This window comes from Gossypium raimondii, chromosome 11 (assembly GCF_025698545.1).
Source record: "Gossypium raimondii isolate GPD5lz chromosome 11, ASM2569854v1, whole genome shotgun sequence".
NCBI classification, from domain to species: Eukaryota; Viridiplantae; Streptophyta; class Magnoliopsida; order Malvales; family Malvaceae; genus Gossypium; species Gossypium raimondii.
Window position 1 is genome coordinate 38,774,936 of NC_068575.1, and position 24,868 is coordinate 38,799,803.

Here is a 24,868-nt window from a genome sequence, read left to right on the forward strand (position 1 = left end):
ATTCCATAACTATTTGATACCTCTAGCTACTAGAATTCAACTTTTGCACTTTATGCAATTTGGTCTTTTTCATCAATTTAGACATGTAAAAGGTAAAATTTCTTAACGAAATTTTTATACTGTATTTCTATCATACTGTAGACCATAAAATAATATTAAAATAAAATTTCTTTCTACCTCAGATTTGTGGTCCCGAAACCACTGTTTTGATTTCACTGAAAATGGGTTGTTACACCTATGATTTTAGATCTTCATCAACTTCCACATCATATGTAAACTAGGGGCGAGCAAAACTCGATTCGACTCGAAAAAATAAAAAAAAATTGAATTTCAAGTTAAACGAATCGAGTTATTCGAATTAATCAAATTATTCGAGTCAACTCAATTTTTTTTCGAATTTCGAGTTCAAATCGAGTTTGGTTTTCAAATTCGAATAACTCGAATAATTCGAATAAACCGAATACCAAATTATAATATTTTACATTTTTACCCTAAACTCCCAAACCTCTTTACTTTCTCCCAAAATTTTTACTCCCTCCCACTTTCCCCCTAAAACTTTTACTTCCCTCTCATTCCACCCCCTTCTACCCACAACCCATTCCCCCCACCCCACCCCACCCCAATTTTTTTTAGTTATTTTCCCCCCAAAATTTTACTCGCTCAACCCCCAAAACTTTTTATTTTTCCCCTAAACTTTTACTTTTACTTCTCATCTTTTACCTTCAAATCAAAAATTAAAATCATCCAAAAAAAACTCTAAAGTTAAATAGTAATAATTTTATCTATATATACTATTTATATTATTAAATTAAATTTCACATTTTGTACTATTTATATTATTAAATTGTTTAATCATATTGAATTTTATAAATTTTTGTTAAAAATGAATTATTGATGATACCATAAAATGTTCGTGTTAAATTTTTATATTGATATCAATTTCACATTTTATCTTTAAGATAACTTTTATTAAAAATAATATTTTTACATTTAATATATTTTTAATTTTAAAATACATATTGACAAGAATCGAAAATAATTGAAACAACTAAACAAGCAAAGAAGCTAACCCATATATAAAACATTAATAAATAAATTATGAAGGAATGAAAGTTAATAACAAATTTGATTACGGTGGACAAATTTGATTACAGTGAGTGACAGTGATTACAAGACCCCAAAATTATTTTTTTAATTTAACTCGAATAAACATATTCAATTCAATTTGATTTGAATTCAATCCCACTCGACTCCATTCGAGAAAATTTCAAATCGAATTAGGATGATAAAATAGAATTCATCAATTCGATTAACTTGAAATTTTATTATTCGATTCGATCGAACGCTCACCTCTGATGTAATCTGCATGCCCCTCAAAAGACTCCTTCCCAGCAATGATCATATCTCCACATTCAACAGCATTTACCATGGTGAGGCCAGTAGCAACTGAGGCTGCCTTGCTAGTAGGGGGATCAATGAAAACTAGTGACTACATTACCTACTCTAAGATTGGATGACTCCCCTGGTTTTCTTGTCCCATAATCTTCAATGTGTTCAGATTGTTCATGACAAGCCCCATGAATGATGCTATGCAAATTATCTACTGAAACAATAACCACTTCATTTGGATATGTTTCTGAAACAGATTCACGTGGATCACTGACTTCGTCATATTCATTCAAGTTATCACAATTATCTTTGTATTCAAACTCATCTGGTTCAGTATAGCAGGGGAGCTCATACATTGTGCAAACTTTTAACTTTCATCTGCTCTGGCAAGCTTCGGCAACTAGCAGAATGATTTCTGTATTTGGTTAAGTAGTTTACCGTGAAGTTCAAGCCGACCAAACAACAATATAACACATTGGTAACAAATCACAAGCACGCTGATTAATCTGAACAATCGTTAAAATGGAACCGTGGGTGATCTTTTTCCACTATGATCAGCTGGTAAAAAATCACTAGAAACCATGTATTTATATCAATTTAATAATAATACATTTCAGGGATTGAAGCAGTCAAGCACCCTATAAACATGAGAAATCCAAACCATGCGATCATATGTATGCTGCCACAAATAAAAACTTACTGTCATTTTGGAACTATAAGGACTATAATCTAAAGTCCTAACCAAAGGGTTGTGATATTCCCTGGGAAAATTGGAGTAAGCATATGTCCCATGAAGCAAACGCTTTGACTAAAAACTAACATATGTGGCAGAGGCAGTTGGCTGGAAGCTTTGACACAAGACGGCTGAAGTTAAGGTTAGTTCAAGTTTCTGGATATAACCTGCAAATTGAAGTCCATTTATTCAATTACAAATGGGTAAATTAAAGGAAATCTTTCATTTGTCTTTTATTAAAAAGCATGCTGAAAGGGGTAATACACCCTGAATGGTAGGAAAAGGAGAGAAATGAATAAGACAGTCTGTTGAGAAACATCAGATAAAGCGGAAGTAAAATATGAAGGGAAATAGAACAGAACAAAAAAAAAAAAAAGAAGATTGCTGAGTTAAATAACCTCTGATATTAACGGCTTAGCATGTTCTTCCCACTCAGTGGCCCATCTTGCTGAAGAACCTGTTTCCAATGCACCGTTCTTGAGAGATTTCAGAGCATCACATTCATTTGGAAATCCCCTGAAGAGCATCTGCCAATGTTGATACGTACAATAGAAAACCAAGGAATATTAGAAACCGCAATTGTAACAGTCTCAGGAAATGTAAGTCACAAAATAACAAAGAACTATTTAATTAGTTATTCTGGTCCCAGTTTATAATAAGGTTCAACAGCCAATCACAAGCTAACACCAATTAGTAGTAGGTGTAGGGACCCAACTTCAATATAAGACCACAGGTAACCTAATACTTGACGGATGTGGGATGTTACTGCTACACAATGCCCTTAACGTGTAGCTCATAGTGCCTAAGGAGCTATGGTTCAAGGGTCATCACGATATGATCAATTGTTCAATTTCAAGGAGTTTGTTGATGTGGATTAAGTTCATGAGATTTTCGACCTCCATGTGGAGTTTGCTGTAATGAAGTGTCAGTTGCAAGCATGGTTATCAAAACTAGACTGGACTGAATGGTTGAATCGTGAACCAGTAGTCCAACCAGTACCATAAAACCGACAAGGGTTCAACTAGTAAAAACCAATCAAACCAGTTAAAAAACAAGTTGAACTAGATTGAAGCTAGTTTATGTTTATGAAATGAATGTTTATGTTTCTATCTTTATATATTGTGTTTATTAAGATTCCTAGGCAGGGTTGTATCAAGATATTGTGCGTCATCCACCTTTATTTGCAAGTACCAATTGTCTTTGTTAAGTACAAAACACTTACCAAAAGCTCATCAGCTAGCTCTGATGACGATGAAAAGAGCAGACCATTTTTCTCAACCTTCACAAGCTCGTCAATGCTTCAGAAGTCAAACCAGTAGCAGATAGTAATAGACTTTAGCATTAAAAGGTATCAAATTATAAGCCAATAAACCATGAATGATAAATGCACAAGTTTACCATGAGTAGGAAACAGCGCATACTGGAAGCCCACAACCAAACATATCCACCACCTACAAGCCAATACAAGTTCGGTGAGTGATAAAGGTTTATCGCTGCAAATGTTCTTTTCCTAAGAAGGCTTTAACAGGAGCACCAGAATGACATACCTTCATCGGAAGGTCTAATCCTGAGGAGGAAGTATGCAGACAAACACCTAAATCTGCTGAACCTGTAAAATCAAGCAAGAACTTGGATGTAAAACAGGTAGCATGAAGCACATTTCCCTTCTTCCGAATGAACTAAGGGGAAGAGAAGATAGATTACAAATATCGTACCAAGAAGCAATGGATATTCCTCAGCTGACAGCCACATGGTACGAAATGCAACACGTTTGAGGTTTAGCCTCTTTATTTTCTCTTCATACTTTTCCTTTTCAGGTCCTTTGCCTAAATGAATATTGGAAATTTTTAAGAAACAATGGAGCACAGAAGCAGGTGCTTCTGGGACATACAGTACCGTTACCTGTAATGATGAACAACAACCTAGGGTACAAGTATTGCTTTCCACCAGAGATCTCCTTCCAGAGGACCCCTTCATCAGCAGAATCATTTTCATCCAGTAGAGCAGCAACTCGTCTATCATACATCACCGCGGCTTCCAATAGAATCCCAAAATCTTCATCTGGTGTCCTGGAAAGATGTTATTCTCGAGAATGAATCACTTAATAGATTTATAACTACTCACCACGCAAAAATAAGCATATGCATACTTGAATAAAAGGGAGGAAATGGTTCAATTAAATAATCTTAAAATAGGATAGGAGAAACTTCTACAGTGAGCATAACTATACTTCAATAAAAGAATAAAAAATGTTGAAAGTGAGAAATTAAGTAATCTTAAAATAGAACAGAAAATAAACTTCTTCCATCTAGGATCTAAAGCAACCAAAACACAAATAATCTCAATCAGAAGTACTCAGAAAAAACCATAGGTCAGCAACATATTAAAAAAAAAAAGATATCATGCAAAAAGTAAGTTTCAAGAACAAAACTTGTCAACTTGAGCATTTTTTATATTCCATAGACTAACATCTATTCGAATATTCTTTCCGTTATCACTCTTACTGGGTAAAAGTTTAATGAGGCAAGAGCAACTAAGGGTACAACAAAGAATAAAAAGAAAAGAAGAAATATGGAGCGCAAGAAGTACAAATAGGGCATTCATGGAGGATGGACTCACCAGCTTGTACTGCTTACAACAAGAGCCGGCCTATTTGGCTTCAACAAGATGTCAGTGTCAACCAGAGTTGTAAATAATGTTTCATTTTGGTCATCTGCCCCAATTCCTGTAGTTGCTGCATGATGGGTAAAATCAGTCAAAAGTGTTCTTTAAGGCTGCTAATCAAAATAAATTTGATAATTTACTAGACTTACTAGCAGTTACACAATCTCGAACCCCAAGAGGGTGACAAAGATACCTATTTAATCTGCAAAACAACTAAGAAAGGAACTCCATTACAAAATAAATCTTAGAGCACGAATCTTTACGAGAACTCAATAACATGAACCTCACCTTATGCTTCTCCTGAAGTGAAGTTGGACAAAAAAACTCAGGAGGCTGATCATATAAGACTGTGGCTCTATAAATTTAACCACATGCAATATAATTAGACATTTTCCCATAACCTTTCATCAGAAAATGAAAATAACTAACCAACAATGAGCTGGAAATCTTACCTAATTCCCCAGTTTTGAGCTAATTCATGCTGCATTGCCCTTGTTACACATAGGGAACCATTTGCCATTTGCCCATAATGCTTCTCAAACCTAAGCAGATGCTCAAAATTCAAAACCAGATCCATCCATTGCACAGCTCAAGAAAGGTCCTCTTGACAATACCAAACAGGAGGCTTATAACTTACCAATGGTATATTGAGACAAATGGGCTGCTTCTTCCCACAGACAATCCAAGTAAGGTATATCCAAAATTATGCCAATCAACAATGAATGCCGACTTTCTCAATGAGCTCGCCCACTTTACAGCCACTAATGTTGGAACAGAAGGAGGATTCTATACAAATGGATGAAATATCAAGATTGTTTCAGAGGGAGAAAAAGGAATTTCTTAAAACAATGAAAGAGCAAGACCTAGCAAAATTTATGTAAATGAAAAATTAGGCATCTACAACCTTTAAAACCGACAATGAGGAGAAAAAACAGCTAACTAAAAAACAAGATACTGATAACCACGGAGATATTATAAGATGCTAAGAGAGACATGACAAACTACAGAACATTACAAAGTTTCACGTGAGAACTAGACTTTCGACTCCTAGGTCTAAGGTAGAAACTTGCGAAAGCAGTGACTTCAAATAAAACAAGAGAGTTTTACCTCGTCGAATAGACCAAATCCAAATAGGATGCCATACATACCAAAAACAAAATTATGATAGTAAGGTTCCATCACCACCTATCCATATTGGCCTTACATGATGTTCATAATACCACAGGTATATTTTGAATAATAGTATAATCATCAATGTAATTCACAAAGCTGTTTACTTAAGAATATGGATCATGTATAAGAATGTACCATAGGAACTCTCTTTCGTTTCAAAAAAAAAAAAAACTTTACATATCATTAGAAAAGAATGGCTACTAGAATTTGGTGGAAATTTTCTCCTTGTTAAAATGAAAGTTTGAAAATACAAAAACTGAGCAACAAAACTTATTCACACATGCAGAGGTAGCAAGTGTACACCCCAACCATTTGCATGCACATACAAAAATAAACCCAAAAATATATAGGAAGAAATTTGCTGCAGTAGTGTGAGATAACTCTGGTTAAAACTCATTTAAAAATCATAAAAAGCTTGATAAATAAGAACCACTAGGAAAACAACCACAAAGCCAAAAAAACTCATTCACGCATGCAGAAGCAACAAATGTACACCAACCACTTTTGCCTATTCCTTTCTTTATCTCTCTCTCTTTTGAAATCCTTGCTCATAAGTCATAAGCCTGCCACTCATCGCTTGAGCTTTAGAAAATTGTTATTTTCAACCTCTTAAGCAATTAATAGAAAGAGCTAATTTGTGGTTAATCTCTACTTAAAAATTTGATACACCATGGTAGTACATCAAAATCTTTGAAAGACAGATTCCATCGAAAGGATTCTACAATTTTTGGTGGAAAAGACACAACAACATTCAGTAGCAGTTAAGAGTAAGACTATTTGCTCTAAACAATATAGAAAACAGAACTTGGGATCTCTCTAGTGGAAAATAAAATCTCACCTGCACTATGAAGGCATCAGGATGAGGAACTTTGAAGCAAAGAAACCAAAGAAGTATTACAAACTGAATGATTGGCTTCAGTAAGAGCATTAGTGGATAAAATATCTTCGGTAAGCTATGAGAGTACTTTTGCCATTGTATCTGCGAATTAATTAAAAAAATTAAACAATAGATATTGATAGCCTAATAATAATACCTTAGCCCAACGATATTCCTCCAGACAATACCATTGTGTGAATATGAATAGATTCATTCTCTATAACAGCAGAGTGGGGTTCGGAACCTATCAAAACATTTAAATTCACATTCAATTAGTATATTTATTAATATAAGAAATTCTTAAGATAGTCTATCTAAATTTAGTGTTCGAACAGAATAATCTTTCGTATATAGTGCATAATGTAAAATTTGGGTTCACAAAATCTCCATCAAACAGGAAAATTTTCGTAACTTTTTTCTTATTGAAAGCTGTTAAGTAGTATACACGATTCTATCCTATAAATTTTACTATAAAGTATAAATTCCATAGCAGGAAAAAAGAAAGAAAAAAAAAAAGGTGTACAATTTAATTCATTATTACGTAGAAAGGTATACCTCCATAAGCAACAATGTCCACTTCCAAGGATGCCTGCGAAATCAATTATAAGGAGAAGAATGAACAGCTTATTAATTTATTTAATTACTCTTTTGTTTTAACGGAAGCTCATCATGGCATTTATAAAAAATAAAAATAATGTTTTTTTCTTCATTTCTAAGACATAACCATGCCACCGAAAACAACATGCTTTCTTTTCTGTGTTTCCTCTCAATGTTTCTACTATATTTAGGACATGTCAGATAAGCATGTCATTACATAGGACTAGTATATACAGATAAATAAAGTTTATTACTTTTCTACTTCTGGAGTGTGGCAAATCTGTGAGGACTGGAAGGTAGAGGATGCCTATTTTGGCATATAAAAATTGCATATCAATAAGTACTAATCATCCTACACAAAGAAAAAAAACACAGTACTTATTTCCCAATACTGGGCTAATTTACAAGAACTATCCTTACAGAAATTTTCCTTTAACCACGACAATTGAAAGTATGGAAGCTTAGAAGTAGTAGAAACCAATCTTTATCATAACTAATTTCTTCATCTAAACCTTCTAAAAACAATGGAAATGGTTCAGGCTTATCCACTAAGGCGTAGGCATGAATTGAAGGAAAATATAAGAACCAAAGAGATTGGTAACCATAGTAGAATATTGATGTAACATAAAGAATGAGAGAAAGTCAACAGTCTTCTCCAAAGTATATAGAGAGGCATAACCAGCAAAATGTTTGTGCCAGCCATTGCTACCTTAATGCCTAGATATGTCAAATCTATAGATTATGTCAAGCTTTGTTCCTATGAAGATTAATTAAGTACTATAAAAACAATATAGATACATAGTTTGGGGGTATTCATTCTGTTCAAAACAAATGAACAAGAAGAACCAACACACTGGCTTTTCTACTTTAGTATAAGTATCCCTGCACAAACCAATTCCTTAGGCTCCACATGGTAATTCATCTTCTAAGTTTGCTTTTTGCTATTAAATGATACACTTTACTAATAAAACATAAAAGAAAATGGTAGAAAGCAAAATATAATTACTTAAAAATTAATAAAAGACTTTGTACCTAAAAAAAGATTAAAAGACTAAAACAAATCATCAATCCTAATATAATTATTTAATATGAATCTACACTGAGACACTTTTTGTCCAAGAAGGAAGTTTAACATTTTAACTTCTCATTCTTCAAAATGTTAATGTGTCTCCGTATTTAAACTCATTTATTTTGCCTCCAACATAAAAGGCAAGTAATAAAACCAAATATTAAATGAACATTTTATCATGATGATGGTTATCCTTCATGCCAATACCAATTATAATATTACATGATGAATCCATAACGCAAACAAATAAAAAAATATAACATTATTGTGTCAATAACAAATTGAGCAAGAAATTTGTCAAAACTAAACTCCATTTTGCTTAAAATAAACGTTTCAGCTCAACCAAAAACACAAGCATATTAAAGCAAAAAATCTCAAGGAAATAAAACCGTAAATCCAGAATAAAGAAGAAAATTACTGCAACACCTGACGCGCAAGGGAGAGGGCATGATACTGCATACGAGGGCTGCGACCAAGATCCCCTAGAACCACCACACATGCTCTTCCCCTCTTCCCCATTTTTTCTTCTTTTTTCCCCTGCCAAATATGCAGTCAATATGTAAATCCAACAAAATCAGCTACCTTTTAAAATTTTCAAAATTTTAGGTTTCAAGGTTAAATAGCAGTGGCAGCCACTATTGGCTGTAGCTGTACCGTCCGCCGCTAAAGACTTCAATAGCAGTGTTAACAAATTTCATATCAGAGATCGCAGACCCTAATAACAGTATAAAAGAAAATAATGTCGATGCATTCCACTATGTTTGTAAACCAATACCATTTAAAAAATTGGATCAAACAGAGTAACAAGCAATAGGATCGAAAACATAAAATCAAACATAACAAAGTGAGTGCAGAAGAGGCAGAGAATAGATAACATCAATCGAGCCCTAACTCAAAACCAGATGACTGAAGTTTCAAACTTTACCTTAATCAGAATTTTGCTCTTTGGTTTGATCTGTTGGAAGCTTGAAGGCAGGGATTGGAGGAGGAAAATTGGACAAGACTGGGCCAGAGTTGTTGCGAGAAGCTCGATTTTGAGAATTTTAGAATAGACTTTAGGAAATATATTTTACTAGCTTCTATGAATCTATTACTCAGTAAATCATGGATGTGTTTTATTTGAAATAAGCTGGACTAATTTCAAAATGCATAAATTAAAATAGGTTTTTCTACCTAAATAATATAAAAAATAAATAATTACTAAAAATGAATAAATGGGCCCTTATTTACAAAAATAGGCATTCTCCATAGTAAAAAGTGATATCGTTTGAATAATCGGCCCACAATTTTTTAACTAATGATGACTCTGCTTAAGAAAAAAGAATTTTTTATGAGTTTCTAAAAAAAAATATGCCGCATGGCTATATGAATACAGGTTAGGATAAAAAATTATTGTTTTAATAGTATCGTCCATGTATCAGACAACATCGGAATGAGTTAATATCTTTTTAGTTACGATTTCGGCCGATTTTTGAATTTTTTAGCGTTTTTTCTAATTGTAATATAAAGGGGGGTTGGTTTGGTTACCCAACCCCCACACAATAGGTTTATAGAAACAAAAAAAATAGCAGTGTTTGTTTGGAGGTTTGAGGAGATAAGATCAAAGATTATTAAACTATGCTAATTTTTTTATATTAAATTTTAAAAAATATATTATTTGTACTTATTTCAAAATAGATTATTATTAGATTATTAGACTTTTAGTAGTATTATAGTATAAAAGACTTTTTTTTTTCATTTTGTGGAATAATATTTTAATGGAATTGATTTGTTAGAAGTTGATTTAGGCCCCGTTCTTTATCCCGTTTGAGAAGTGCTTTTCCACCCAAAAGTGCTGTTCTCTTAAAAGCAGCAAAGAACGGCTTCCTTTTCTCATCCAATTTCTCCATCAAAAAAGTGCTTCTCCCTAGATGGAGAAGCTAAAAAAATCTCCTTTTCTTCTGCTGTAATTGCTTTTCGGTGAAAATTGACCAAATACCCCTGTCTTCTCCCCCAAACGTTTTTCCCCTCTGCTGGCTCCTTCTTTCCCCTCTGCTGGTGAAACCCGATTTCTTTTCCCCATTTTCAGCTTTCAAAGCTTTATTTTCTGTTCTTTGTTCCTCTTCCGCAGCAGGTGAGAGTTTCTTTTATATTTCTTATTCTGTTTTATATTTTGAAGCTGTTGATTTGCTGTTGATTAAAAGTTTGAAGCTGTTGATTTGCTGGTATTTCTTGAGACAAATGATTTCAACTATGGTTTATTTTCTTGTTTCAATCTTCTATGTTCACATTGTCTTATTTTGCTCTCCTTTGTTTGTTGAACTTCCCCAATAATCAATAACCAAAGAGAATGAGAACAACTCGACTTTTAGTTGAATATCTTTATTAAAATTTGTCTAATCTGGTGGTTTCTGAGAGGAAAAAAAATGGGATCCGTTTGCATTTGAAGATTCTTAAATTGTGTTCAAGCATTTGTTGTTGCTCGTCTTGATGTTATTCAATCTAGAAATCATCAATGGAGGAAAAGCTGGTATGCATCAAAGCATTTTGTTCACGGTACTAGTCGTTCTAGGACGGATTCCTTCTTTATACTGCTTTTGCTGTTAAGAGATGAAAAATAATAACCGACTTCTCTTACTGAACTGCACTCTAGCAATATTCAATTGACGTGCATGTTATGGTTTACAATACGAGGATTTTTAGCCTAGTAGACTGGTTGAGGTGTGAGTTTACAAAGGTGGATAACGAGTATGCGGGATCTGGTAAGAGAGTTTACGTGGGAAGAGTGCTGGCTTTGGCTAATATGGGGTTTTGGTGCTTCAATCTGTTTGGGTTCTTGTTGCCTGTTTATCTACCTAAAGCTTTTAAGATGTCTTTACTCTTAAACTAGTCAAAGACTGAATACAATAGTAGAGTAGTTGAAATGAAATGTTCTCATTTCATATCTTCCCAGTAAAGTTAAATTGGTGTGGTTTGGTTTATGTAATTTTAAACCTTCTATATAATCTGTCTCTGTAATTTTGAATCTTGGAAACCAACCATATTTCAGATATTTGGGGAAGATCAGATTCGATAGATGGTGTTAGAATCCAAGTCACATGTATATATAGGTTGGATCAAGCTCCAAGTATATATATTTAGCTAGGCTGGCTATATTTTTTTCTGGTCCACATCAGTTTGAAAAAGTTGACACATTGTTATGCAATTTGTACAAGGAGAAATAGCAAGCACTAAAACATATACCTTGGCACAGGTGGCAAACACCTGAGCCTTCGACCTTGATGTCTCTCTCCCATCATATACTTAAAAACTAAAGTTTAAGTTGAAAATATTAAAAATATTTGGTATGTAGGCAATGCTATTCAATTTGTAGGCAATGCTGTTCAATTTGTTGTCAGCTTACTGCAATTGTCTCATAAATTCTGAACTCTTTTTAATGTTTTATTAGGTTATTGCAATTCCTGAGTATAACCATGCCATAGGGTATGCATCAATAGCAGATTACAATACACAGAAGCTTCCCCAGAAACAATTTGTGAATGGGCAGAGGTGAGGTTGATTTTAGTGACCAATCCTTTTTTGCTTATTTTTCGCTTATTTGTATATGTAAATTGGCTGCAGTAATCTTTACAACGTTGTAATTGGTGTTTGGAGTTAATATCCTCCATTGTTTAATTGCTTCAATAGCAGCTCCATTTTTGTCTTATGGATAAGGTGTCATTTTCATTTTTGTTTGGTTTCTTTTCAAGTCCTGTAGTGTTCTTGAATGCTTGTTGTGGATGTGTTACTAATGCCTATCAAGCTTAAATACACTCGAAATGATTGATGCAGGGTTATTGCAACTGTTATGGCTCTTTTGTTGGTATGTAGGCAATGCTGATTTTGTTGGTCTATTCAAAATACGTTCAACATCTGAGTTGAATTGAGCTTTTTTCTGTTAAAATAATTAACCGAATCGAACCAACTTCAATTAATTTTGTCGGCTTTCTATTGAATTGTTGTTTATATAACTTTTTTTTCTTTTGGTCCAAAGTTCATACCATTTTGAAACAATTATTGGCAAACATTACACTAAAATAGTAGTGTGCATTAAATTGGAACAAAAATATGACAAACAATGTGCATTGTCATATATTAGAACAAACACATTATAACATTACAATACAATGACAGTTGAAACGAAATTGATAGGTGTTTAATTAATAAAAATAAAATATGTTTTTATAATAATACAATCGTGTCAATATCTAATTACAAATATTTAATTTTATATTTAAATATTTAAATATAGTTTATATATTCTAATTAAATTTTGTAAATAATTGATATTAATTACTTAGAAATATTTAAAATTAATATTATATATTAAAATATTAACAATAAGTTATAATAAATTATTTTTTATATTTTTGCTAAAATATAATAATATTAACTAATTTGAACATTATTTAAATACATATTTGTTACTTTATAATCTCATGTCTAAAATGAACATTTTATCCTTCAAAAGCACTTTTTGCCAGCAATGCCAAACACTCAAATGTTTCAAAAGCACTTTTGAAAAGCACTTCTCAAAAACACTTCTGAAAAGCACTTCTCAAAAGCAATGAAAAACTGGCCCTTAGGATTGATAACAGACTCAAATAATATGTAAATGTCAATGTTATTTTATTTTATTGATTATTTCAATTATTATTTTTAAAATGATGTATTTAAAAATTATTTATATATAAGGTAATTTATGAATCAATTTGGTATCATATTTGAAGTTAACGAAAGAAAAAAAAAACTAAGAAAAAAATGTATTTAATATTTGTGCTTGCAGGAATATTTATATAGTATTTGCAATAATTTTTAAATTAAAATATTAATTTTTATATATTTATGAAATTGATGCGGATGGATATAGTAAAAAATTAAAATATTTTCCTTCCATAAATAATTCTGAAATATATTGATTTAGCCTATCCAACCAAGAGAGTGTGAGCTTTAATTTTCTTTTAATACATTGATTTTAGTTAGCTATTTCACACTTTATTTTATTTATTTATTAAGTCGATAATAAAAATTATAATTGTTTCTGTAAATATCAAGATGCGTTCTTTGATTAAAGCAAATGATCACACAACAAATATGATCCATGTGTTGGTAAAAAAGTCTTAATTTTTTATTCCAGAGTATATATGTGAAGTTGGACATAAATTTTTATTAAATTGAGAAATTTTAACTAATATTGCAATTTATTATAATTAAGCTGCGTACTACGTGTTGAGGTTGCGTGGCCATTATTCGAGCTACTGACTGGACCAACAGATTATGCCCTACCTAGACGTCGTTGAATTTGGATCAGCTGCATCGACCTGGATGTGCGGTAAATGCAACATCACATTGGAAGATGTCATACTATAACTATGGCTCCTTGTGGATGATAATGCGAAGGACTTGCTTGGACACTCTTCCGGGGATGGTGAAGTGTTTACGACTTCAAAATTTTCCTATTTGAAGGCAAACTTCGAAACATTATCGAGCAATGCGACTGAGGAAGAGAAGATTTACACTACTCGAGCATATATACTGCAACTTATAGGGGATACTTATGTCGAACACCAATAATAATAAAATTCACTTGATACATCTACCCTTATTATCTTATTTGAAAATTGCTCGTTCGTATAGTTGAGAATTAGTAGTATTAGCAACATTGTATCATGAGCTATGACCACAGTGAGTTAGACGACCTGGCCACACAATCGTGCAACCCTAAATTACACTACCACAGTAGTATTAGCATATTGTTTTAGATGGCACGATTATGTCTTAGAAGTGAACAAAAAAAAGCATTATTTTTATTTTTTTACAAATGACATGAAGAGCTTTCGTTAAACAAAATAGTTAAACATTATTATTACTAAGCTATAAATATTTATCCACTAATGTTCTTACTGAAGCCAATCATTCAGTTTTTAATACTACTTTGGTTTCGTTGCTTCAAAGTTCCTCCTCTTGATGCCTTTATAGTGCAGATGAGCTTTTATTTTCCACTAGAGAAATCCCAAGTGTTATTTTGTATATAGTTTAGAACAAATAGTCTTACTCTTAATTGCTACTGAATGTTGTTGTCTTTTCCAACAGAAATTGTAGAATTCTTTCGATGGAATCTGTCTTTCTAAGATTTTGATGTACTATCATGGTGTATCAATTTTTCAAGTAGAGATTAATCACAAATTAACTCTTTCTATTAATTGCTTAAGAGGTTGAAAATCAATTTCAAAAGAGAGATAAAAGAAAGAAATGGGCAAAAGTGGTTGGGTGTACATTTGTTACTTGTACATGTGTGAATGAGTTTTGTTGGCAAATAAATGTGAATTTGGATGGACGGTGCGTTTACATGCGTTTAGTGTAAAAACAGTGGTGGCAGTGAGATTAAATATTGTAGCGATACTATAGCATGAGACAAAAAATAAGCTAAACGCACCGCACCGCACCTAATCGCCCATCTAAACCCATCCTAAGTATTATAAATTAGCCCAGTATTAGAAGTATAATGGGAAATAAGTATTGTGTTTTCTTATTCTTAGGGTCTGTTTGATTGAAGGAATTGATTTTCCGGAAAATCATTTCCAACTTTTCCAGCGTTTGGTTGGCGGAAAACATTTTCCATTTGGAAAATAAACTGCAAAACAAGGGAAAATAGATTACATTTTAGGGAAAATATCTTATTCTTTCAATTTCCGTAAGACATTTTCCGTGCTCTCCTCTCTATCGCCTCCTTCATTCCTTCATTCATCTCCTAGAGAAAATTGCTTCATTTATCGATTTTCCAAGAACTTGTTTTTTAATTATTCAATACTTGTTTTTAACACAATTACAAATAATTTATTTGACATTAATTTTTTCAATTTATAACGATTAATATTGTAGCTTAATAATTGAGAATTATTATAAATAAATCATTGCAATATATGTAAAAATAATTTAAAATATAAAATTTATTAATACATATCAATATATGTAAAACAATTTTTTCAAAAATATTTCAGAAATCGCCAAAATGACCAAAAATATTTTACAGATTCAATCAAACACCGTAAAATATTTTCCAGTAAATCATTTTACAGAAAAGCAAAACACTTTCCTGAAATCATTTTACGGAAAATATTTTACTGGCAATCAAACAGACCCTTAGTGTAGGATTTATCACTCCAGAAGTAGAAAAGTAATAAACTTTATTTATCTGTGTATACTAGTCCTATGTAATGACATGCTTATCTGACACGTCTTAAATATAATAGAAATACTGAGAGGACACACGAAAAAAAACATTATTTTTAAGTGGCTTGGCTATGTCTTATAAATAAAGAAAAAAAACATTATTTTTATTTTTGTAAATGCCATGAAGAGCTTATGTTAAAAAGAAAGATTAGTTAAATAAATGAATAATCTATTCATTCTTCTTAGGGATGAGCAAAATTCGATTCGATTCGATTCGAAAAAATAGAAAAAAAATTCGAATTTTAAGTTAAACGAATCGAGTTATTCGAGTTAATCGAATCAACTCGAATTTTTTTTTCGAATTTCGAATTCGAATCGAGTTGAGTTTTCGAATTCGAATAACTCAAATAATTTGAATAATTCGAATATCAAATTATAATATTTTATATTTTTACCCTAAACTTTCAAACTTTTTTACTTTTCGCTCAAAACTTTTACTCCTTCCCACTTTTCCCCCAAAACTTTTACTCCCCTCCCCTCCCAACCCCCCAATCTACCTAAAATTCATTTTCCACCAAAATTTTACTCTTCCATTTACTTTTTCTGAAAATTTTACTCCGAAAAACTCTCAAAACATTTTATTTTCCCCCAAAATTTTTACTCCCTCCCACTTTTCCCTTAAAACTTTTTTTCTCTTTCCATCCCACCTCCCATACCCCAAACCCTCCCCCCTCTAATTTTTTTTAATATTTTCCCTCCAAAATTTTACTCTCCCTATTAACTTTCCCTCAAACTTTTATTCTCCAAAACTTTTTATTTTCCCCCTAAACTTTTACTTCTCACCCTTTACTCTCAAATAAAAATTCAAAATTATCCAAAAAAAATCACTAAACATAAATAGTAATAATTTTATTTATATCTACTATTTATATTATTAAATTAAATTTCACATTTTATATTATTTATATTATTGAATTGTTTAGTCATATTGAATATTTATATTAAAATTGAATTCTTAATTATGCCATAAAATATTCGTGTTAAAATTTTATATTGGTATCAATTTCACATTTTATTTTTAAAATAACTTTTATTATAAAATCATATTTTTATATTTAATATATTTTTAATTCTAAAATACATAGTGATAAGAATCAAGATAATTGAAACAACTAAGCAAACAAATAAACTAACCAAGATATAAAAAATTAATAAATAAATTATGAGGTGATGAAAGTTAATAAAAAATTTGATTAAAGTGGACAAATTTTATTATGATGGGTGACAATGGTTATAAAGACTAAAAATTATTTTTTAAAATTTAACTCGAACAAATATATTCGATTCGATTCGAATTCCATCTCACTCGACTCGATTCAAGAAAACTTCAAATAAAGTTAGGATGATAAAATGAGAATCGAAAACTTGATTAACTCAAAAATTTTTGATTCGATTCGATTCGATTCAATCGAATGCTCACCCCTAATTCTTCTCATTATAATTGATTTCGCAGGCATCCTTGGAAATGAACATTGTTGCTTATGGAGGTATGCCTTTCTACGTAATAATGAATTAAATTGACACCTTTTTTTTCTTTCCTTTTTCCTGCTATGGAATGTATACTTTATAGTAAAATTTATAGGATTGAATCGTGTATACTACTTAAAAGCATCCAATAAGAAAAAAAAATTACGAAAATTTTCCTATATGATGAAGATTTTATGAACCCAAATTTTACATTATATTAATAATATATAATTACAAGGCTAAACCAAAATTTGTGAACCCAAATATACGAAAGATTACTCTGTTCAAACTCTAAATTTAGATAGACAGATCTTCACATTTGTTACTTCTATATACTAATTGAATGTGGACCTTGCCAATATTTATTTTAAGAATAAATGTGAAAACCCAACTACATGCCTGCTCTTAAAAATTTCTTATATTAATAAATATACTAATTGAATGTGGATTTAAATGTTTTGATAGGTTCTAAACCCCACTCTACTGTTAAAGAGAATGAATCTATTCATATTCACACAATGGTATTGTCCGGAGGAATATCATTGGGCTAAGGCATTATTACAAGGCTATCAAATTCTATTGTTTAATTTTTTTAATTAATTCGGAGATACAACGGCAAAAGCACTTTCATAGCTTACTGAAGATAATTTATCCACTGATGCTCTTAATGAAGCCAATCATTAAGTTTGTAATACTTCTTTCATTTCTTTGCTTCAAAGTTCCTCCTCCTGATGCCTTTATAGTGCAGGTGAGGTTTTATTTTCCATTAATGGGATCCCAAGTTTTGTTTTCTATATTGTTTAGAGCAAATAGTCTTACTCTTAACTACTACTGAAGGTTGGTGTGTCGTTTCCACCAAAAATTGTAGAATCCTTTCGGAGGAATCTTTCCTCTATCTTTCAAAAATTTTGATGTACTATCATGGTGTATAAAAGTTTGAAGAAGATATTAACCACTAATTAGCTCTATCTATTAATTGCTTAAGAGGTTGAGAATAACAATTTTCAAAAGCTCAAGTGATTTATGATTTATGAGTAATGTTTTTAAAAGAGATAAAAAAAAAGGAATAGACAAAATTAGGTGTTTTTCTTTACCATTTAAATTAGGAAAAAGAATTGTTGGGTTAGGTTGGGTTGGGGTGGGCGGGGGAGGAAAGGATGTAATGCACAGAATACTTGAATGACATCCTCTTCATTTATTTTAAGAACAAGGACCTTGCCAATATTGTATTCCCTCTGAAGCTTTATGGTTGTTTTCCAATGATTCTTTATTAAGTTTTCTATGATTTTTAAATGAGATTTAACCATTGTTATCTCACACTATTGCAACAAATTTCTTCATATTTTTGGGTTTATTTTTGTATGAGCAGGCATATAGTTGTATGTACATTTGTTACTTCTACATGTGTGAATGAGTTTTGTTGGCTCTATGGTTGTTTTCCTAATAGTTCTTATTTATCAAGCTTTCTATGAGTTTTAAATGAGTCTTGACCAGAGTTATCCCACACTACTGCAGCAAATTCCTTCCTATATATTTTTGAGTTTATTTTTGTACGAGCATGCAATAGGTTGGGGTGTACACTTGCTACCTCTGCATGTGTGAATAAATTTTGTTGCTCGGTTTTTGCATTTTAAAACTTTCATTTTCACAAGGAGAAAATTTTCAACCAAATTCTAGTAGCCATTCTTTTTAAATGATAGGTAAAGTCTTTTTTTTTTTTGAAAAGAAAGAGAATTTATGGGGTACATTCTTATACATGATCCATATTCTTAACGAAAAACCTTTGTGAATTACATTGATGATTATACTTTTATTCATAATATACCTATGGTAATATTAAAATCATATACGGCCAATATTAGAGGTGTTCATGGGTCGAACCGAGCCATAATAAAATTTTAAACTCGATTGCTAGTCTTTGGCCCGAAAAGTGAGCCTAATTTTTTGTCCAAACCCAACCTGGATTATAAATGTCAAGCCCAACCCATATTAGATTTTTGGTTCTTATAACCCCAAAAAAGAGAATAAAGTTGTGTTAAAAATAAATAATAATTAAATAAGCCTACAACAGAGACAAAGATCAAATGAATAATCAAGAATAATAATTCATAAACTTCTAATTTGGTCTGAAGCCAATGCATCACAATACTGAAATGTAGAGGCAAGCTGATGCAATACAAGCCCCTCTAAGAAGAGTGAAATGACAATAACAACTTTAGCATGATAAGGTAATCATTTTAAGGTAGTCATTTTAAGGTAATTTATACTTCTAAGAAGAGACCAAAATTATTATAAAAAATAAAATCAGGCTTAAAGTAAATTGTAATAGACTGTTGCAACTCATTACCAATGTCTAAATACGACTTCATGTTTTATATTTTATAAAGAATCAAACACTAATTCATATAGTTTGAGATTATCAAGAGATAAAAAATAAAATAACTATTCTACAATATCCAAACAATATTAAAAACAGTAACGGAAAAACTTTAAAAGCAGTAGTGAAACAACATTAAAAACGGCAGTGAAACAATACTAAAAACAACAGTGAAACAACCTACAATATGTAATCCACCAACGAAACTACCCAACGACAATAGTGAATGTTGGCGACATTAAAAACGGCTGGAGCAAAAAAGATGATAATAGTGAACGTTGGCGACAGAGGAAGCAACAGCTTCGCCGGCTAGTCAACGATACAACACCACCTAGGGATTTTTGGTTAAAATAAAAACTATTTTGGGGCATTTGGGAATAGTGGTAAAGGCAAAGGTACAGTGTTGTATTCAGCTACTATTCCCACTACTCCCAAATGCCCCGAAATGGTTTCTATTTTAACCAAAAATTCCTAAGTGGTGTTGTATCGTTGACTAGCCAGTGAAGCTATTGCTTCCTCTGTCACCAACGTTCATTACTATCGTCTCCTTTGCCCCAGCCTTTAATTTCTTTTTTAGCGTTTTTGCTTCTTGAATTTTTTGATTAATCAATGAGTTCTTTTCGTTCTTCAATCACTTAATGCACCGTTTTGTGTTTTTTTAATGTTATATTGAATTCATTACTAAAGATTGTTTCTTTAGTCTATTCTTTGAATGAGAGATGCACGAATTTTAAGTTTTGAATTCACGGTTAAAGTGTCTCAAAAGCTTGAATTCCGAATTATTTAAAGGTTCTTCAACTGTACTAGAGTTAACAATTTTTTTTTAAAGTTTGAACTTTTTTTTGCCGTAGGGTATTAGAATTCACTATTTAAAGGTTCCTAGTTATTTAAAGCTTAAATTCACTATTAAAGTGTCTCAAAATCTATGAACTTTTATTGATGTATTATATTGGAGATTCATACTAATTTACATGTGATTTAAATTTTTAGATAAAGGGTAATTATTAAGGGTCAAAATGGGATTATCCTAATTCTCAAGACTCAAGCTTTGTAACTTTAATTTTTAGCTTAAATTATTTACCCTAAAATCAAACTATGTTAGCTAGATTGATTATTAGCATTAAAAATAACTTGAATGACGCAATGTCGAAGAAAGATAGTCGAGCTATAAGAGAAAGCATGATAAGCACGTCATAATAAGTTTATTCTCAAATCAAAAGTGATAATTGCTTTTTTATCTTTTATTACATTTGGGGCAACTTAAAGTATTAATTCTTTTTCTACACTTTAAATTTAGGCATTCTGGTTGATTGATTACATTTTGCAAGTTGCTTTTGGTGCTATCATTGCTGTTTTTAATGTTGTTCCACTGCTACTTTTAATGTTATTCTGCTACTGCTTTTAATATTGTTTGGATATTGTAGAACCTTGATTTTATTTTTTCTTTTGATAATCTCAAACTATATGAATTAATGTTCCATGCTTTATAAAATATAAAACATGAAATCGTATTTAGACATTATAATGTATTGGTAATGAATTGTAACAGTCTATTGCAATTCACTTTAGCAACAACCATGTCTAGACTTATTTACTTCAACAGTTGCCTTATCTGCTAATTTTTGAAATGAAGATGATATTATGAAAATTTGTTTGGCTATAAGATGTTCCTATTGTTAGTTTTTCATTTGATCATTGTCTCCTTTATAGGCCTAAATATTATTTTTTACAATAATTTTTATCTCTTCTTAAGAGTATAAATTAGATTCTGTTGCATATTGCTAACCTCAAAATGGCTATCTTATCATGCTAAAGTTATTATTGTCATATCACTTTTTCTAGAAAGGCTTATATTGCATCAACTTGACTTTACATTTGAGTTTTGTGATGCATTAGCTTCAGACCATATTAGAAGCTTATGAATTATTGTTCTTGATTCTTCATTTGATCTTTGTCTCTTGTAGGCTTATTTAATTATTATTTATTTTTAACTCAACTCGATTCCCTTCTATGGGGCTATAAGAACAAAAAATTTAATAAGGGCCAAGCTTCGACTTGAAATTTATGATCTGGGTTGGGCTTAGACAAAGAATTAGACCCACTTTTTAGGCCAAACCTAAGCCTAACGATCAAGACTAAAATTTTGTAATGACCTGACTTGACCCATGAACACCTCTAATTTGGTCTAGCCAATATAGATAGGTGGTGATGGAATCTTAGTATCATAATTTTGTTTTTGGTATGTATGGCATCCTATTTAGATTTAGTCTACTCTTAAACCCTAAATCGACTTACATCCAACTTGACTAAACCCGAACTGACCTACACTCAACCGAAGCCACAAACACCCTGAATCAATACCAAAAAAACACTAAACTAGACTCAAATTAACCTAAACTAAACCCTAAAATCTAAACCGACCCGACTAAAACTTGAACCATACTAAACTCAAACTAACTTACACACAAATCGTACTAAACTCAAACAGACTTACACACAAACCGTATTAAACTCAAACAGACCTACACCCAAACTGTACTAAACCCGAACTAACTAGGAAAATAACACAAACCGAACCTAAAATCACCATAAATCAAACCCAAAAAGCCCAAAACTAGCCCCTAAAGTCCAAAATCAAACCTTAAAACAAGTTGAATTGACCCTAAAATACCTAAACCAAACCCTAAAACGACTCGAACGCAACCAAACTTGACACTACAAAACGGGACAAGCCTGACACCACACTAAAAACATAACCCCAAACCTAAACACTATAATCCCAAACCGAACCCATAAACATCTTAAAACGATACCAAAAAGACATTGAATCAAACCCAAAATGACATTACCGAACCCTAAAACCAAAATTCACCAACACAAAAACCAACCTATACCTGAACTGACATACACCCAATCCATACTAAATCCGAACCGACCCAATCTTAAATCGACTAGGAAATAACACAAATCACACCCAAAATCACCATGAACCAAACCCTAAAACAACCTAAACCAACACTAATACAATCTAAAACGACCCAAACCAAAACAAAAGAACAGGAGACTAGAACAATTCAAGAAAGCAAAGAAATCCAATCCAAGTTTTCTTCATTGGACTCCAATTTTGGGCCATTTTGAAAGCGACTTGGGTATTTTATTTTGTCTGCTACTTTAAAACTAATAGAATTATTGCGTTGTTATTTTTTTTATTTAATTGAAGTAGTCATTTGATTATTGCTACTAAGAAAGTGAATCCTTGCTCTTTCTCACTCGCCACTTCAATTCGTGAGCAACCGGGCTCTAAGACGGTCAACTAGTTAGCGTTCTTGTATATAGAGAATAATTTGATGACTAAGACGTTATCATAGTGGCTTTGCTAAAAGCCTATATAAAAAATAATGGTTGCGATTTCGATTCTGGAATTTATCTATTTGCCTTGTAACGAAACTAATTCTAATGTTTCAACAATTGTCCACCAAATTAGTAATATTTTTCTTAACCAAGATTATTTGATATCATTGTATCAAACATATATTTGGACAAAAACCAACATTGATTGAAAAATAGGTAATACGTTAAAAAACCAACGAATATGACAAACAAGTATTTAAGATAATTTATTAAAATGAAAAGTCAAATACTTGGTAAAATGTGTACGAAGTTTTCATTTATATATTAAAATAAAATCAATAAACTCCTTGGTCAAACATTTTTCCCCACAAAATTGTCGATAATAAATTCATTTATTTTATTTTATTTGAAAACTTTGTTTTAACACTTTCCTAATAATTTGACATCAAATGCAAATACACACAAAAGATAATAATATTATCGTTAATCCAGAGTAAGTTGTAATCTTTGTAATGAAAAGAAAAACAAAATGGCAAGCGTAGGTGAAATACAATAGAAAAATTACTAATGTACCAAAAAATAGAAGAATAACAAAAAAAAGTTTTTATTTGTTTGCATTTCAAGAAAACTGCCCGAACCCAATCCAACCCACTCGAACACAACCAAACCTAATACTACAAGACGAAACAAGCCCAATACCACAATAAAAAACATAAGCCCAAACTGAGACCCACACCTAAGCGTAACATAAGCCCAAATCTAAGCATGACTTAGGCCCAAAAAAACAAGCCCCAACAGTATTTTCCTGAGAAAAAAAAAAAAAAGACCACAACGTGATCCATAGTTTCAAATACGGAACGAAATAGATTTTCTCTAAAGCTGAAAACCAAAATCTCTGACAAAAATCAAAGATGAAAAGGCAACAAAACAAAGGTAGGGGATTTCAAAATTCACAAAAAATAGAAAACTAAAAACAAAAAATTCACACTGATGTCTCAAGCAGAAAACAAAAAGTCCTTATAAAAACAAACTGAAATACAAATAAAAAAGCAAAGATCTGAAACAAAAGCAGAAATGAAAACGCAAATGGAAGAGAAAACTAAAGTAGAAGTATAGATTCATACCTGAAATCAGTCTCCGATAAAGCAGGGATTTCAAAAATCACAACGAACAGAAACGGAAGAGAAAACTTAGGGCTTCTCTCTCTCACGAAAGTAGACAATAAAACAACCAAAAAGAAACAAACAGACCCAGATGGATAGATTTCAAACACAGCGAAACAGTGGTTTTTACACCTGAAAATCAAAAACCATAAAATAAACCAAAATATAGAAGTAACAAAGCATAGATCTTAAGTTAAAACATAGAAAGGCAAAGACAATGTTCAAGTAAAGATTCATACCTGATGAAGCAAGGGATTCCAAGAATCACAAAAACAGAAACGGCAGAGAAAATCACTGTATAGTGTCTGTGCCTTTTTTTGGCCGTCGGTTACCCAAAGCTAAAAAAGTATTGAGAGGAAAAATTGAAAAATGGGACAGACGGAGAGAATGAAGGGGAAAGAAACGTTAGAAAAAAATAAAAGGAAATTGTGGAAAGAAAAAACTATGAAAATATGCACATTATCACAAGCCACAGGACCCAAACAGAAACCCCAAATTCATGCCCACAATCCCACGCCCAAAAAAACAGGCCCACTATCCCAAGTCACCCCAAACCAATGGCCCCAAAGGCCCAAAACAAAGAAAACGAACCCGAATCAACAACCTACAAACTGACCCAGCTAAACAAACCACACCCCCAAAACAGAGATGAAAAAGCAAGAAGACAAATGTTAAGGAAAAGAACAAGGACACCAACATCCATAGATTTGAAAAGACGAACCAAAACAGTATTTAATAAGGCTGAAAACCAAAAACT

The 24,868-nt window shown here is 31.8% G+C and overlaps 1 protein-coding gene and 1 long non-coding RNA gene across 3 annotated transcripts; one reads left to right on the forward strand and one right to left on the reverse strand.

The window, feature by feature from the left end:
• Nucleotides 1-1,906: 1,906 nt before the first annotated feature.
• Nucleotides 1,907-24,524, reverse strand: LOC105803962 (UDP-glycosyltransferase TURAN). Of its 2 annotated transcripts, XM_052623761.1 has the most exons (19): nucleotides 24,351-24,524; nucleotides 24,073-24,243; nucleotides 9,428-9,529; nucleotides 8,929-9,039; nucleotides 7,392-7,425; nucleotides 7,025-7,080; nucleotides 6,798-6,938; nucleotides 5,424-5,572; nucleotides 5,239-5,328; nucleotides 5,075-5,141; nucleotides 4,936-4,999; nucleotides 4,742-4,856; nucleotides 4,025-4,191; nucleotides 3,838-3,948; nucleotides 3,670-3,731; nucleotides 3,521-3,573; nucleotides 3,345-3,420; nucleotides 2,521-2,649; nucleotides 1,907-2,289 (listed from the first exon to the last, which is right to left on the reverse strand). In XM_052623761.1, the coding sequence occupies exons 4-19, from the start codon at nucleotides 9,019-9,021 to the stop codon at nucleotides 2,266-2,268; spliced, it is 1,431 nt and encodes a 476-aa protein (XP_052479721.1). In that variant the 5' UTR covers nucleotides 9,022-9,039; nucleotides 9,428-9,529; nucleotides 24,073-24,243; nucleotides 24,351-24,524; the 3' UTR covers nucleotides 1,907-2,265. The 2 variants fall into 2 exon arrangements, with proteins under 2 accessions (XP_052479721.1, XP_012491883.1); XM_012636429.2 differs by lacking the exons at nucleotides 24,073-24,243; nucleotides 24,351-24,524 and having other exon boundaries at nucleotides 9,428-10,118.
• Nucleotides 10,336-12,323, forward strand: LOC105803963 (uncharacterized). Its single transcript, XR_001136679.2, has 2 exons — nucleotides 10,336-10,615; nucleotides 11,930-12,323. It is a non-coding gene; the product is annotated as an uncharacterized LOC105803963 (long non-coding RNA).
• Nucleotides 24,525-24,868: the final 344 nt, after the last annotated feature.

Bases quoted from the DNA above. Each gene is read 5' to 3' on its own strand.
- LOC105803962 (XM_052623761.1), bottom strand. From the start codon at position 9,021: ATGGGGAAGAGGGGAAGAGCATGTGTGGTGGTTCTAGGGGATCTTGGT. The intron at 6,939-7,024 runs GTATTGTCTGGA...ATTAATTCGCAG, and splicing joins CTATTCATATTCACACAATG to ATACAATGGCAAAAGTACTC. The intron at 4,857-4,935 runs GTAAGTCTAGTA...CCCATCATGCAG, and splicing joins TCGAGATTGTGTAACTGCTA to CAACTACAGGAATTGGGGCA.